The 14,150-nt window shown below is 38.6% G+C and overlaps 1 protein-coding gene across 1 annotated transcript; it reads left to right on the forward strand.

Moving 5' to 3' along the window:
- Positions 1-2,244: 2,244 nt before the first annotated feature.
- On the forward strand, positions 2,245-8,254 carry LOC116201596 (choline/ethanolaminephosphotransferase 1-like). Its single transcript, XM_031532880.1, has 20 exons — positions 2,245-2,442; positions 2,949-3,144; positions 3,782-3,791; positions 3,899-3,949; positions 4,224-4,301; positions 4,402-4,477; positions 4,572-4,594; positions 4,671-4,771; positions 4,956-5,050; positions 5,179-5,247; positions 5,771-5,840; positions 6,070-6,133; positions 6,225-6,265; positions 6,453-6,537; positions 6,732-6,794; positions 6,897-6,955; positions 7,036-7,088; positions 7,182-7,254; positions 7,539-7,583; positions 7,868-8,254. Exons 2-19 carry the CDS (start codon positions 3,008-3,010, stop codon positions 7,558-7,560), a joined length of 1,170 nt encoding a protein of 389 aa, XP_031388740.1. The 5' UTR covers positions 2,245-2,442; positions 2,949-3,007; the 3' UTR covers positions 7,561-7,583; positions 7,868-8,254.
- The last annotated feature ends 5,896 nt before the right edge of the window (positions 8,255-14,150 follow it).

Below are 14,150 nucleotides of genomic sequence, written 5' to 3' on the forward strand. Positions count from 1 at the left end.
GGCAGCCATTGGGGCCTATGCCATGACGATCGTGTTGATCTGCCAGAAGGGCAGTGTTGCTTCGTCCTCCTAGCAGGCCCCGACAGACATTGGACATGCTAACTTATTATGATAAGGCCGCTTTCATAGATATGTGCATGTAGGCCCTTGTTCCTATATTATATTCTTCAGAACAAGGCAAGGTCCACGGCCATGCATATGTCGATTAGTTATTGACACACCTTAAATAATACATATACTCGGGTTATGATTAATTCTCGGTAGATTTTACTCATGCCATGCCCTTTTTTTTTTTAATAATTATAGATAAGTGAATGCTATGTAGAAGTCGTTCTAATTTTCTTTTTTCAATAGTATTTATAATACAAAACACGTATGATTGAGAAACTAAAACTTACATATTAGAAAGTTAGATGTTATTTCTAATTCAATTTAGAGTATTCATATTTTTTTTTATTACAAAGGAGGTATAAGGCCTAGTATAATGAAAGGAGTATTCATATATTAATTAAGAAATTAAAACTACTTAACAAGATTACTATATATTGAGCGAGTTGTCTTGATTTTGGCCATTAATATTTGACCTAATTCCATATATGTTTGGCCATAATATGGTCAAGGAGCTGAAAGTTATATATGAACAGTGTAATAACTGTTCGCGCACATGTATTGGCAGGATCATCCAATAATTGGTATACGACTACGGTCAATTTTCCCCCGAAAAATAAAATCAATTGAATAGTTGATTACGGATAAACATTGCCCGCACATCTGTTTTTCTGGGCTCTGCTCCTGTGTTTCTGCGATGTAGTGGTCTCCGTACGGATTGCGCTTAGCTCTGCTTCCGAGTTTGACTGGGATCCATATGGAGTGTTATCGTAAGAGGTCGAGAGCAGGTTTACAACAATGGAAGGATTACTGTAACTGTATATGTGCCTATTTTAACGTGTTTCTACCACATTGTATCTCTTCTTACAGTGATCACGGTGGATCTGCTGTATTTTCTTCTACTCATGTAATTTTCTCTTGGTCTTTTTTCCTTGTATCCGTTATTATCATCAATGGACTTTCATTGATATTGAGCCCAAAAAAAAAACTTTAATTAATTAAATATGAAATTTCCAAATAATGTCAGACGTATAGAATAATGTCTGCAGAAAATGATTCAACGTTAATGGGCCCATTTGATTGATTTAGGCCGCCCATGTTCAGTCAGTCCTACATTACCATCAGAATGAGGGCTCATCCAGGCCCAGATCGTCCACTAGCTTATATTTATTTAACTCCCCAAACTTTATTGTTTCTTAACTCGTCCTTGAAATTTTCTAGAGAAAAGTTCACTCACTCCCCAGACATTTTGTTAATCCATCTTTTCAATTTCATCATGCAAAGGAGTACATGATAATGTTGGGGACTATGAGGTGATTTTTCTTGTTTTAGAAAAAAATTATCGAATGTAAACTATTACTTTTCATATATTTACATTCCGGAGACATAATGTGAAGTATGCAATTGTTTTCATGTGCGATCGTGTAAAGGAAGAACCTACCGACTATGAGCAAATGTCAAGTTCAATTCCCGAAGTCGGCGTCGCCTGGTAAAGACTAGGAGACATGGTGGCGTGGCCCGTGGGGGACCATTTTGAAAACCATCTTGACTGGGACTTGAGGATGGGGATGGGGATGCCAATGGGGCCTCCACGCCTGGTAAAAGGAATTGATGGTGCTTTCAATAGAATATCCTACGCATTGTGCTGGGTAAAAGGTGCAAAGCGCGTATGTGATTTTCCCCTACTTTAGCCACCCCAAATCTCGATTATGCGATCACGACGAATTCATTCGATTCCTAAACCATTATTAATGTCCCCTAGAAAATACTTTCTGCCGCTAAAAATTTAACTCTCATATAATGAAATTTCTCCATTGTTACTCTTTAACAACATCTTGACATGTTCCGGTCAAACTTGCCTCGATATGTTTCCAATAGAAAACATTTTCTATTCCGCGTATTTGAAAAAATTTAAGACGGTACAACTTTGAATGAATAGTTTTCCATTTTCCTCCATAGACCGCGGCATGCAGCTTTCGCGGAAGACAGCGACGTGCACTTGTTGTTTAGCTGATTAATTGAAGCCCTACATTTGTTCAATTTCTCCCCATTTTCATTTTCTTTTTATCATAAAAAGGAAAACATTTTCTCTTTGTCTGAAGAAAAGAAAACAAATTCGAGCTGGAAAAGGAAAAGTGAAAACTTCGGTTTCCGAATATATTCGCCGTATCGGCGGGAGTGGAAAAGAAACTCGCCTTTGTACCGTTTCCCTCTGGTTTCCCTGTTCCTCTTCTTTCTTTATTTTCCCTCTGCTTCGCCCCCCGCAGGAGAGCAGAGTCCGAGAACGCAACAGGGCTCTCGCCTCAATCTCTCCCGTTTTTCTTCAATCAACCGGTAACCATTCTCCCCTCTGTTCTAACGTTCCGTCTTTCTATTTCCCACGGATCTGCTCTGTTTCTGGTCTCGCTGTCGTCCCCCGGGTCGCTTCTTGAGTTCTTCTGTTGAAGCGGTGCAACCCCTTTTGCTTTACCCGCATCTGAAGCTTGTTGTGCTCTTGTTCTGTTCGTTTTCTAGCATCGGGTTCATTTCTGGATTGCCCTTTGTTGTCTGAACTGACCAAAGTTGGTCCTTTTCGATCTTCCCTGAAGAAATATGCTGTTTTGTCCTCTACTCTTTGGTTGCTTATTGGCGTTGCGCTGCCCCGTTATCGTGTATTTTAATGCTAATGGAGTGGTTAAACATTTAGCGGTAGAAAAAGAAAAAACTTGCTTACAGTTTATATGGCAAAAGTTTATTATCACCCTCAATTTCATTAATACAAAGTTTATGATTACTTGTTGTATTTGTGATTGAAAGACTGAAGTTAGTTCATTTATGAACTTTCTTGATGATTTTTCCAGTTCTGTTGCACTGCTTGGAGTGAAGTTTTCAAGAGGGTATATTGTCGAAGGAGAGGATAATGGGGTATATTGGGGCACATGGAGTGGCAGCCTTGCACAGGTATAAGTACAGTGGTGTGGATAACTCATTGCTTGCGAAGTATGTCTTCCAGCCCCTTTGGAGTCACTGTGTCAACTTCTTTCCTCTGTGGATGCCGTAAGTTCTCTTTACTTTTCTGGCTTTATTTTTGCATTCTTGCTTCAGCTGTTGTATTTTGAATCTGAATTTGCAAGGAGTTAGAATTGCAAAACTTGCTAGTTCTTGAAACAGACTTTGATCACTTGTAAATTCTGGGACCGTCAACAAGATACCATTTCGGTTTGGATTATTGATATAGTTGTTCTCCAATATATCTTGAGTTACCGGTCTAAAGGGTGTCGTTTGGATGATTGATACAGTTGTTCTCCAATGTATGTTTAGTTAATGGTCAAAGGGTGTCTGTTTGTGGAAGTGGGATGACATCATCAAGTGGCTCTTGATTTTGCATACGCATCTTTTGTACTTATGGAATTCATAGTACCTGATGGCTGATGCAGACATTAGCACATTTAGTTCTTATACAAGTGCATTTGGTTAATAGGTTCTTTTTTCCTGTGACAAATTTGAAAAGGCACCCAGTTATTTCATTTCTCCCCTGGTTTCGTTTTAAATTTCATTGCATATCGGTGTTAGCTTTTTGGTGGGGCTTATAAATGTTGAATAATATGACTTTATAATATTAACTTATTTCATTCGTGAGTACTGACGTGTTCTCATCTTGTTTCTGGTTTCTCTTGTTTTGGATCTTCTCCAGACCCAATGGGGTAAGGCATTTCTTTCTGCTTATATTTGAGATGGTTCGCTCTACTTTCAAGTTTTTCTCTTCATTATTAACTAATATAGCCTGAATTTTTTTCTGTTATGATTCCAGATCACCCTTATGGGATTTCTTTTCTTAATTTCCTCTGCATTCCTTGGTTATGTGAGTTACACTCTCCTGCTCTGATTTCAGTTTTGAAGCTTCTCCGCTTGGTGTTAGCACATTTGTAGATTTTCAATGCTGCAACTGATTTCCATAGATTTGTTGTTTTGAATCCTTGATTTAATGCATGAAATTGGTGAAAATTCTTATGGCTACTCCATGTAATAAAATCAAGTTTCTGCAACTCTGTTATTCTTCAGTAATAATAATATAATAAATAGAGTTTAATGGTAATGGCCCTGTCTTCTATTATTTCTAACGATGCATTTTCCAGATTTATTCTCCTCGTTTGGATTCACCTCCGCCAAGATGGGTTCATTTTGCGCATGGACTATTTTTATTTCTCTATCAGGTAAGGTTCTTTCCGTTCTGTTTCTCATTTATTCTTTGAAAGCCATTACTGATGCTTAACTTTATTCTGTAGTTAACCTCTTTTCTTTATTTATTACTAGACTTTTGATGCTGTTGATGGGAAACAAGCACGACGAACGAGTTCCTCCAGTCCACTAGGGGAGCTCTTTGATCACGGTGATACATTTTGGTCTTCTACAGCTACTCGTTTAGCATATAACTTGGAGAAATAAACTGATAGTTCATGTTCTTTTGTTGCCCTTCATCACAGGATGTGATGCACTTGCATGTGCGGTATGTATGATATCTAAATAAATTTATTATTTTCAGCAAAATTACTCCTTGAGATCTTATGCTTGTTGTGATTCAGTGTGAAGCCTTGGCATTTGGGAGCACTGCAATGTGTGGCAGAATGACATTCTGGTTTTGGGTTATCTCAGCTGTCACTTTTTATGGTGCAACATGGGAACAGTAAGTTATCAAGGAGTTGTGAATACCCTTTATGTGTAACTAGAATTACTTGACAATGAAAAGTCCGTAGTCTCTTTTCATCCTTCATGCCTTGTTTTTCCTTTGTAAATTGGTGCCAAATATTAATTCTGACTGTAATTTAAGTAGATAAGAGGGTAATATCTGTTGGCTTCTGTTGCTGCAGCTATTTCACCAACAGTCTTCTTCTGCCGGCAATTAATGGTCCTACGGAAGGTCTCATGCTCATTTATATGGGCCACTTTTTCACCTTTTTTGTTGGTATGATCCCTTAAAACCTCATTTGCTCCTCTTAATTAATGTTTTATACTTGAAATAGGCGTATTTTTTTTTTAATGATGTTACTTTAACAGTGACTCAAGGCACTCTCTTTGTTTTCGTGAATTTAGGTGCCGAGTGGTGGGCTCAGAATTTTGGGCAGTCAATTCCCCTTTTCAGTTGGGTGCCAATTATAAATGGTAAGGTTGCAAAAATAGCAGATTTAATATTTGGGCTCAGAGTCAGCTCGTCAGTTGTGAGAGGGTCAATTCTAGTTTTTTTTGTGTAAAAAAAGAGAAATTAGTAAAGGATGGGAGTTTTTCCTTTGATATCTTTATATGCGGATATCTGGAGTATGTTGTTATATATATATATATATATATAGAAGTTAAAATGCACATTTGACCAAAGAAGTTAAAATGCATATTCGACCAAAATAAGTCAAATTGCATTAAAAGGAGAGTTGCCCCGGTGGTTCCTGAAACCATGGGATTAGAACCTGCCTGTATTTTATTGGTGCTGTATTTTAGCAACTGGATACTGTCTCATCTTGAGGTGGGACCAATTGAGAAGCTACCTGGTGGACCAAAGTGGACCATATGCTATGTTTACCCATAATTTCATCTATTTTTGTTAGTCTGGATTGGCTTATAGATCATCCATATATTACTAGTCCTTTCCCCTGTTAAATATGTGTACATGCTCTTTCTTCTTCTTTTACAGAAGTTCCTACATATGGAGCTGTGTTATTCCTGATGACAGTTTTTGGTGTCATACCAACTGTTTCATCCAAGTGAGTATTTCTCCTTAAGCATCAATTCATTTATAACGTTAAATGAGGTACTTGGTTTGTGCTTGCCTGCCTAAGTAATTAAAATTCCATCTCGGTTAGATGTTACGTTAATCTCTGCCTTCTATGTTGAGTTTAATCTATCCTTTTACTGGGCAACTTGAATTATGATCAAACAGATGCCGTGCTTTCATTCGAATCTTAAATAGGTTCTATCATATTATTTTTGCAGCATCTCAAATGTTCACAAGGTAGTGCAGGCAAGAAAAGGAAGCATGTTGCTTGCCGTGGCTATGGTAAAACAGTGATTTCTACTACGTGGTTTTCCCTCCCAAATGTGGTAGGAGAACAGACAAATGATCTCTAACCGTTGTTGTTTCTTGTCAGCTTTACCCTTTCTTTGTGCTTTTGGGTGGAGTCCTAGCATGGTACGTCTCACTTACCTACATGCTTTGTATTGGTTTAATGTTCGCTTTAGGTCTGAAGGGAAGAATTGGCGAATGAGATCTCAGTATAGATGTTAATTTTTGTGTGGTTATTCCATTCCTTTCCTTCATACCAAAGCAATCTAATGTGTACACGAGTCCTCTGATGTGAGGTTTCATTGCTCTGCAGGGATTATTTGTCTACTAACAATTTGATAGCAAGTTATCCCCATCTAGTTATAATGGGAACTGGACTTGCATTTGGGTTCCTTGTGGTAAGATAAACTTCCTGTTGGATTCTCTTGAACTTCTTTTAACAGTTTTTCAATAAAAAATGCCTTTTGATATTGTTATATGTTGATTTTTGGGAAGATTGCTTGCTGTGATAGGCTCTTCATCAGATATATTTGTACATTTATGAAAGTTTCCTTTAAATTCTTGATGCTGATAGAGATGTTTTGATTGACAGGGAAGAATGATTTTAGCTCATCTGTGTGATGAACCCAAAGGATTGAAAACTAACATGTGTATGGTAAGCAGGCAGCATCATAAGTTTCACTTCAATTAAACCCTGAGTTATCAGGTACTTCTATAAAAAAAAAGTATTTCACCATTTGAGTTTCTCTTCATGCAGTCTCTGCTCTATCTTCCACTCGCCATCGCAAATTCTCTCACTGCAAAATTGAATGATGGGTATGCTACATTTACCGATTTGTATTCAGTTTCGCAGTTGAACTTGGGGACTGAACTTTTTCCTGCTCTTTCTGCTGAAGGGTTCCGTTGGTTGACGAGTTCTGGGTACTTCTTGGATATTGTGCATTCACAGGTCTTGCGACTAATAACTATAGCTATTTTTCCTGACAGCTTTAATACTTCATATTGATAATGATGCCTTACGCATTTTTCATTCCGAGTGCAGTGACGCTCTATTTACATTTTGCCACGTCTGTCGTTCACGAGATCACTACAGCCTTGGGAATCTATTGCTTCAGGTGAGAATATGGAAGCAGTAATAAATTTATGCTATCAAACTTTGATTGGGTTGCTATGTGATATAGTTCAGAAGTGTAGGACTCATGCCTGTGATAGCTTCTTCATGACTTTATGAACTAACATACAAGCCTTAGGATGATTAGCACATACGATGAGAGGCTGTCTCAGTCTTTCTACTACTATTCTACTTTTGCTGTTTCAAGAGTATATGTTCTGATGCTGGCGGGCTTCCCGGAGGGATTTGGCTCCTAAATATTAATCTGTGTCTTTTGTTACCTAACAGGATTGCTAGGAAAGAAGCTTAAAATTTCGGATTTGCAGCTTTCAGGTATGTCCTGCATTAACGAACTATTGTTTCTTTTGGGTCGTTTCACGGAAGACTGTTGCTGAAGAGAAATGTTCAGAGGGGAAACTTCCTTGGAAAATCCTGCATTTTCCATTCTATATCTTCTATGTTTGGGTTAAGTAACACCGGAAGATGCAAAAAGGATTTTCGAGAAAAAAAGCTGTGTAAAACGAAGGAGCGGGTTTGTGTTTTTATTTGTTATGTTGGTTACGGTTTGAGTGACAGGTTTGTTTAATTTTATGCCTCCTGATCTGACTTCTTTTCAGATGCTTATAATGTTTGGTGGTGATGATTCCTCGACAGCGAACTCCGTGTTTGGGACCCTCTATTGTGCTAACCGATGCAGAAGAGGTTCTGCAACATTGGGCAGGATTTGGTTCATGATTTTTGTAGGACTGTGACAGTAGATGGGCAATAGATTTATTTCTCGTTTTGTCCGTAAAACTATACCATTGGTATTGTTATTTTAACTGTTACTCTTGCTAAAAAGAAGAGGTTTGGTATCAGAGAATTCTAAGTTCCATTCTTATGGCTCTGTAGATTTGTATTATTTTTCAGATTTGAGTGGTTTGGTTGATGTCTTGCAGTAATGTCAGTTTTTTGTTATAAATACATTAGATCTTGTTGGAAGACGACCTGGCTGGTTGGTCCTAGTAATACAATTCTTAATGCCATTGAAATCAAATCGAACAAGAGATTTTCACCTGTACATCTTTTCCTTGTGAGCAACTCCCCGGAGATTTCAGCTTCATCGAGGGCACTTCACCTAAGCAGAGCTTAAGGAAAAATAACATAATGTAACAAGATCGATGATCGAGACTTGGAATCAAGAGCCTAATGTGGTAAATCGTGCTGGCTACTTAGCAGATTAATCGAATGTGGCGCAAAACCCGATGATCAATTCATTGTCATGATTAACATATGAGCAGACAGCACAAAATGCAAATGAGAAACGAGAACGAGATATATTGTAAGTGAAGATTTTCACTCCAGTAAAGACAAAAAAACTCTTTCTATCGAAGGAAGGCAGTAAACTCTCTTAGAAACAACCTCTTCCAGGTGAAGGGGTTGGATTCATTACTGTAACGTTTTTCAACTTTGGAAAGCAACCGAAACAAGACTACATCGTGACTGTGATGCACATAAAATACATTTCAAGTTTCTCAATATCTGCAGTAGAAATGGTAACTGAAATTACCTTCCATTCAGAGAATAATAAATATCATGTGATGCACACCTTAAAACCAACAAAGTTAGAAGCATTTCCATTTGACTATGAAGACAAGGATTATGTGGAAAATAAACATTTTCATACGTGAAGGGGTTGGGTTGATCCAAAAAGGGATTGACGTTAAACTAATAAAGTTGCTTGGTCGTTAATATTAAACAACTAATGAAGGAGTCGTCCTTCCCGATTTGGCTCACGTTATGGTGTCACTTGTTGTAACTTTACTAACCACAACAAGCAATTGAGACACGCTACCATGTGGCTTTGACGACGCACATGACATAAATTGCAAGTTTCTTGATCCGATCTGCTTAAGACATGGTAACTGAAACTCTCTCTTTTTTCCCCTATCGTGTGCCTCGTCTCATAAGCCTTCTGTTCCTTTCAGGGAGTATAAGTATCATCTTCTCCACACCTTCAAACCAACAACAGCATACAAATCAAAGCATCATAAGATACATCCTACTTCAGTAATGGAGAACAATGCAGTACATGAGTTGGAGTGGTCTAGAGCGCAAGAAGTTGGCATAACTTGGACCTTGTGAAAGCTGCCAAGTGACAACTCCAATTCCTTGCTGCCGTTGACAATGCCCACTGCTCCTATGATGGTCCTGCTCTTGATCATGCCATATACAGGTGAAAAGTAGGATCGAACAATCGGTATTAAATAATTAAGTCCTATATTTGAACTTGGAGACTGTTACTATGGATATATATTCAGATAAGCGTCTTGACTCATTGTTGGTTCAAACTATGAGTGAACTTCACTGATAGTTCGATAGTTTAACCTCTCTCTATTCAGCCTCATACGCACGAAATTTCAAATGTCTTATAAATATGATTGCACTTCAGTGTTACCGAATGCATAGATTTATGCATGTCCGGTGGTACTTCCAGTTTTATTTCCAACATCAATAAAATTTTGAATTTTTTACTTAATTTATGATGTTAAATATATTTCAGGTACAAGTATTGCTGGCTTCCACTACTTGCGAAACACACGGATTCCCCATTCACGACAGAGCCCTTAGTTGTGCCTCTGGATTGTGAATGGATATGGCATTTTCATCGACTTAAACCTGTAAAAAAAAAAAAAACCATCTTCAACAAAGTTGCCACTCTCTGATGTGTATCAGTGGTGCTGATATGGGGCCCCAAAAAAAGCAATAAGTATGATCTAGCAACTGCTGTCAAAAAGCAAAGTTCATTTTTTCACAAGGTAATTTGAGTAATGAATTGTTTTGAGCATCGATAACTTGATTGGTGCATCGTTCTCATCCAACCAATTTGTTGCTATCAAGAGTTATTCTCTTTAACTCTCTTTTAGGTGTCAAAGTCGATCTTGCTGGATGATTGCTTTCTCGAGGAAGCTGCGGCTAGATACAAGGCATATTTGTACCTCGTCATTACGACATCGACCTCATCTGGCATTCTCATCGGCTAAATCCCGTTTCCTCCTGTAAAGATCTCAAGGCGATCTTCGGGAAGATATTGGACTATGATGACCGCAGTTTTGACAGTTCGAAGCTCAAGAATGGGTTCCCCGAGACCAGCAAGCTGTGGGAAGAGACCTTTGGTCGACAGTATTTTATGGCAAAATCAATGTTTAAAGGCAATGAAAGATCGATTAAGTGCTTAGACAGCAAGGTCGAAGTAGGGGCCACACCACCATGTGGCACAACATATATTGCAGGAGAGCCACTCCTGCTACCATGTTGCACATTAGCATTAGCATTAGCATTAGCATTGTTCTGTAAATCTATACCATTAGCATTGTTCTAGCTTTGTAGATTTGTATGAGACAGATTTGACTGGTTTAATTGATGTCTCGCAGTAATATCAGTTCTCTGTGAAAATACATTTACCCGGCCGGTTGGTCCTTCTACTTTCGTATTTAGTAATAAAATCTTAGAATGCGGTTGAAATCAAATCCAACAAGGGATATCAACTTCACTTCTTTGCTTGTGAGCAACTCTGTGGAGATTTGAGCTTCATTGAGGGCACTCCTAATTAGTTGTCGTTCTGCCGAGTTATCGGCAAATACCAACCCCATCCATTTGATGCTTTGGCGCAGGGACTTCATCGGCCTCAGATGCTCCTAGCAATGTTTACACATGGAAAAGAACACGGTCTGTCAAAGTGTTGAGACTACTTCCAGGACATGGTAAATTAAACACATCTCATAAGCAAATGCCAATTCATAATGTAAGCCCCCTGATACATCATGATGAAAGGAGATTTTTCAAGTTCCCCAATGCACAACATAATCCAATGTATAGCAGTTTATATAGCAGTTTAATCAAATGTACTGTAAATCTATACCATTAGCATTGTTCTAGCTTTGTAGATTTGTATTAGACAGATTTGACTGGTTTAATTGATGTCTCGCAGTAATTTCAGTTCTCTGTGAAAATACATTTACCCGGCCGGTTGGTCCTTCTACTTTCGTATTTAGTAATAAAATCTTAGAATGCGGTTGAAATCAAATCCAACAAGGGATATCAACTTCACTTATTTGCTTGTGAGCAACTCTGTGGAGATTTGAGCTTCATTGAGGGCACTCCTAATTAGTTGTCGTTCTGCTGAGTTATCGGCAAATACCAACCCCATCCATTTGATGCTTTGGCGCAGCGACTTCATCGGCCTCAGATGCTCCTAGCATTGTTTACACATGGAAAAGAACACGGTCCGTCTAAGTGTTGAGACTACTTCCAGGACATGGTAAATTAAACACATCTCATAAGCAAATGCCAATTCATAATGTAAGCCCCCTGATACATCATGATGAAAGGAGATTTTTCAAGTTCCCCAATGCACAACATAATCCAATGTATAGCAGTTTATATAGCAGTTTAATCAAATGTACTGTAAATCTATACCATTAGCATTGTTCTAGCTTTGTAGATTTGTATTAGACAGATTTGACTGGTTTAATTGATGTCTCGCAGTAATTTCAGTTCTCTGTGAAAATACATTTACCCGGCCGGTTGGTCCTTCTACTTTCGTATTTAGTAATAAAATCTTAGAATGCGGTTGAAATCAAATCCAACAAGGGATATCAACTTCACTTATTTGCTTGTGAGCAACTCTGTGGAGATTTGAGCTTCATTGAGGGCACTCCTAATTAGTTGTCGTTCTGCTGAGTTATCGGCAAATACCAACCCCATCCATTTGATGCTTTGGCGCAGCGACTTCATCGGCCTCAGATGCTCCTAGCATTGTTTACACATGGAAAAGAACACGGTCCGTCTAAGTGTTGAGACTACTTCCAGGACATGGTAAATTAAACACATCTCATAAGCAAATGCCAATTCATAATGTAAGCCCCCTGATACATCATGATGAAAGGAGATTTTTCAAGTTCCCCGATACACAAAATAATCCAATGTATAGCAGTTTATATAGCAGTTTAATCAAATGTATGTTAACCCGATGATAGGGGTTAATTCCTTGTGAAGATTAACATAGGAGCCGGCAGCATGAAATGCAAATGGGAAACGAGATATTCTAAGTAATTAAGATTTTCTCTCAAGTAAAGACAATAACTCTCAATAAAACAACTTCTTCCATGTGAAGGGATTGAATTCATCGTTGTAATGTTTTCAACCTCAAAGCAACCGATACACGACTACAGCGTGACAGTGATGCCCATGAAATATATTTCAAGCTTCTCGATCACTGCATAAGAAATGGTAACTGAAATTACCTTGATTGTGAAAGCCTTCTCTTCCATTTAGAGAGCATAAATATCACCTGATTTGCACCTTAAAACCGAAACAATAAATAAGGCATAGGCATCATAAGGTCCTACTTGGTCATACCCGAAATGGTGAAAAAGGTGCAGGCTCTGGAATGGTTTAAACCACAAGATGTTTTCCGAAGCGTGGACCTTCTGAAAGCAGCCTGGCAGCAAATCCTATTTCTCGCTGCTGCCAACGATATCCACTGCCTCAAAAATGATGGCCTGGCTATCCGTCATGCCACACACACACACATATATATATATAGGTACAAAGTACGATCAGACGACTGTTTGGGAGTTCTAACAATGGGGTTTGAAGTCCTCTGTATAACACTGTAATAATGCATATTAATAATTTATGGGAGTAAATGGCTAGCTGTTGAGTTCAAAACTGCGAATGATCTTCCATCAATGATTCGGTCTTTTAGCCATGCTCTCTTCTCGGCCTTGTAGACATGAAAATTCAAAAGTTTTATGAATTAAATTATGTTTTGGCTCTGTGATGGCCTTAATTCTGTAAAAACCATTAAGATGGAACCCAATTATATTAATCTAGTGTCTTGCCACAATTTCCGTAATAGCATGTTTTAAGATTTGAGCTGCGAGAACACTGAACCGTATTTTCAGGAGCAGCATAAGGCCGACTGGGAGGAGATTTATGGGAGGATTTTTGACAACATAACTGTCTTATCGACTGTCGGAGGAGCTTGCACGAGACAAACCGAGAGGATTTGGAACCATGTGTATCCCTCAGAACCGTGCATACTATCATGAGCAAAGCCGCCACTCTCTAATGAGCATTACCGATACTACCATGGAGCCTCAAAGAAATATTAAGTATGATCTAGTTGCAGCAGTCAAAGGCGAAGTTTGATTTTCGATGAGGTGATTAAAGAAACATGTTTTATTTTGAGAAGAATGATGCTTGGTTTCGAGCATCACTATCGACCATGAAACAATCACCAATCTGTGTTGCTATTTAGACTTTATTCTCTTTTAATTTCTGTTTAGTAGGTGTCAAAGTCGATAATGCATGACGAACATTTATATCCGGGAAGCCGTGGCTAGATACGAGGCACTTTTACACCTCATTAAAAGAAAGCTGGACAGATCTGTCAAAAAATGCTTCTGTGTTCCAACTTTTGACATCGACCTAATCTAGCATTCTCATCAGCTAAATCCCCTTTCCGATAGTAAAGATGTTAAGGTGATGTTCGGGAGATACCGAACCACAGCGATGGCAATTCTAATTGGTTCGGTGCTCAAGCTAGCGTTCATGCAAGCCACTGAGCGTTCATGCTTAGGAATGTGCAATCTTCAGGACATAATCTACTACACTATAAGTTTGAACGATCTAAGACCGAACCTAAATCAACTTCTGATATGGACCGGGCTTGAGACTGGGCTTGGAGACTAAGCCCAATGGGTCGGCCCAAGAACAAAGCTCCACAGTTGGGGCGACAGGCTCGGGGGCTAGAACCATATGCTACAAATAGTGATTTCCTATTGAGGAATGGACTAACTAACATCTTTCCACTTTGAGCAACTCCTTCCCATACTCTCTCTACTGAGCTCTCTC

The sequence above is a fragment of the Punica granatum genome, chromosome 3 (genome assembly GCF_007655135.1).
Source record: "Punica granatum isolate Tunisia-2019 chromosome 3, ASM765513v2, whole genome shotgun sequence".
NCBI lineage: Eukaryota > Viridiplantae > Streptophyta > Magnoliopsida > Myrtales > Lythraceae > Punica > Punica granatum.

Coding starts and splice junctions, on each gene's coding strand:
- LOC116201596 (XM_031532880.1), top strand. CDS start 3,008: ATGGGGTATATTGGGGCACATGGAGTGGCAGCCTTGCACAGGTATAAG. Junction 4,302..4,401: donor TATTTTTATTTCTCTATCAG/GTAAGGTTCTTT, acceptor ATTTATTACTAG/ACTTTTGATGCTGTTGATGG. Junction 6,956..7,035: donor ACTGCAAAATTGAATGATGG/GTATGCTACATT, acceptor TTTCTGCTGAAG/GGTTCCGTTGGTTGACGAGT.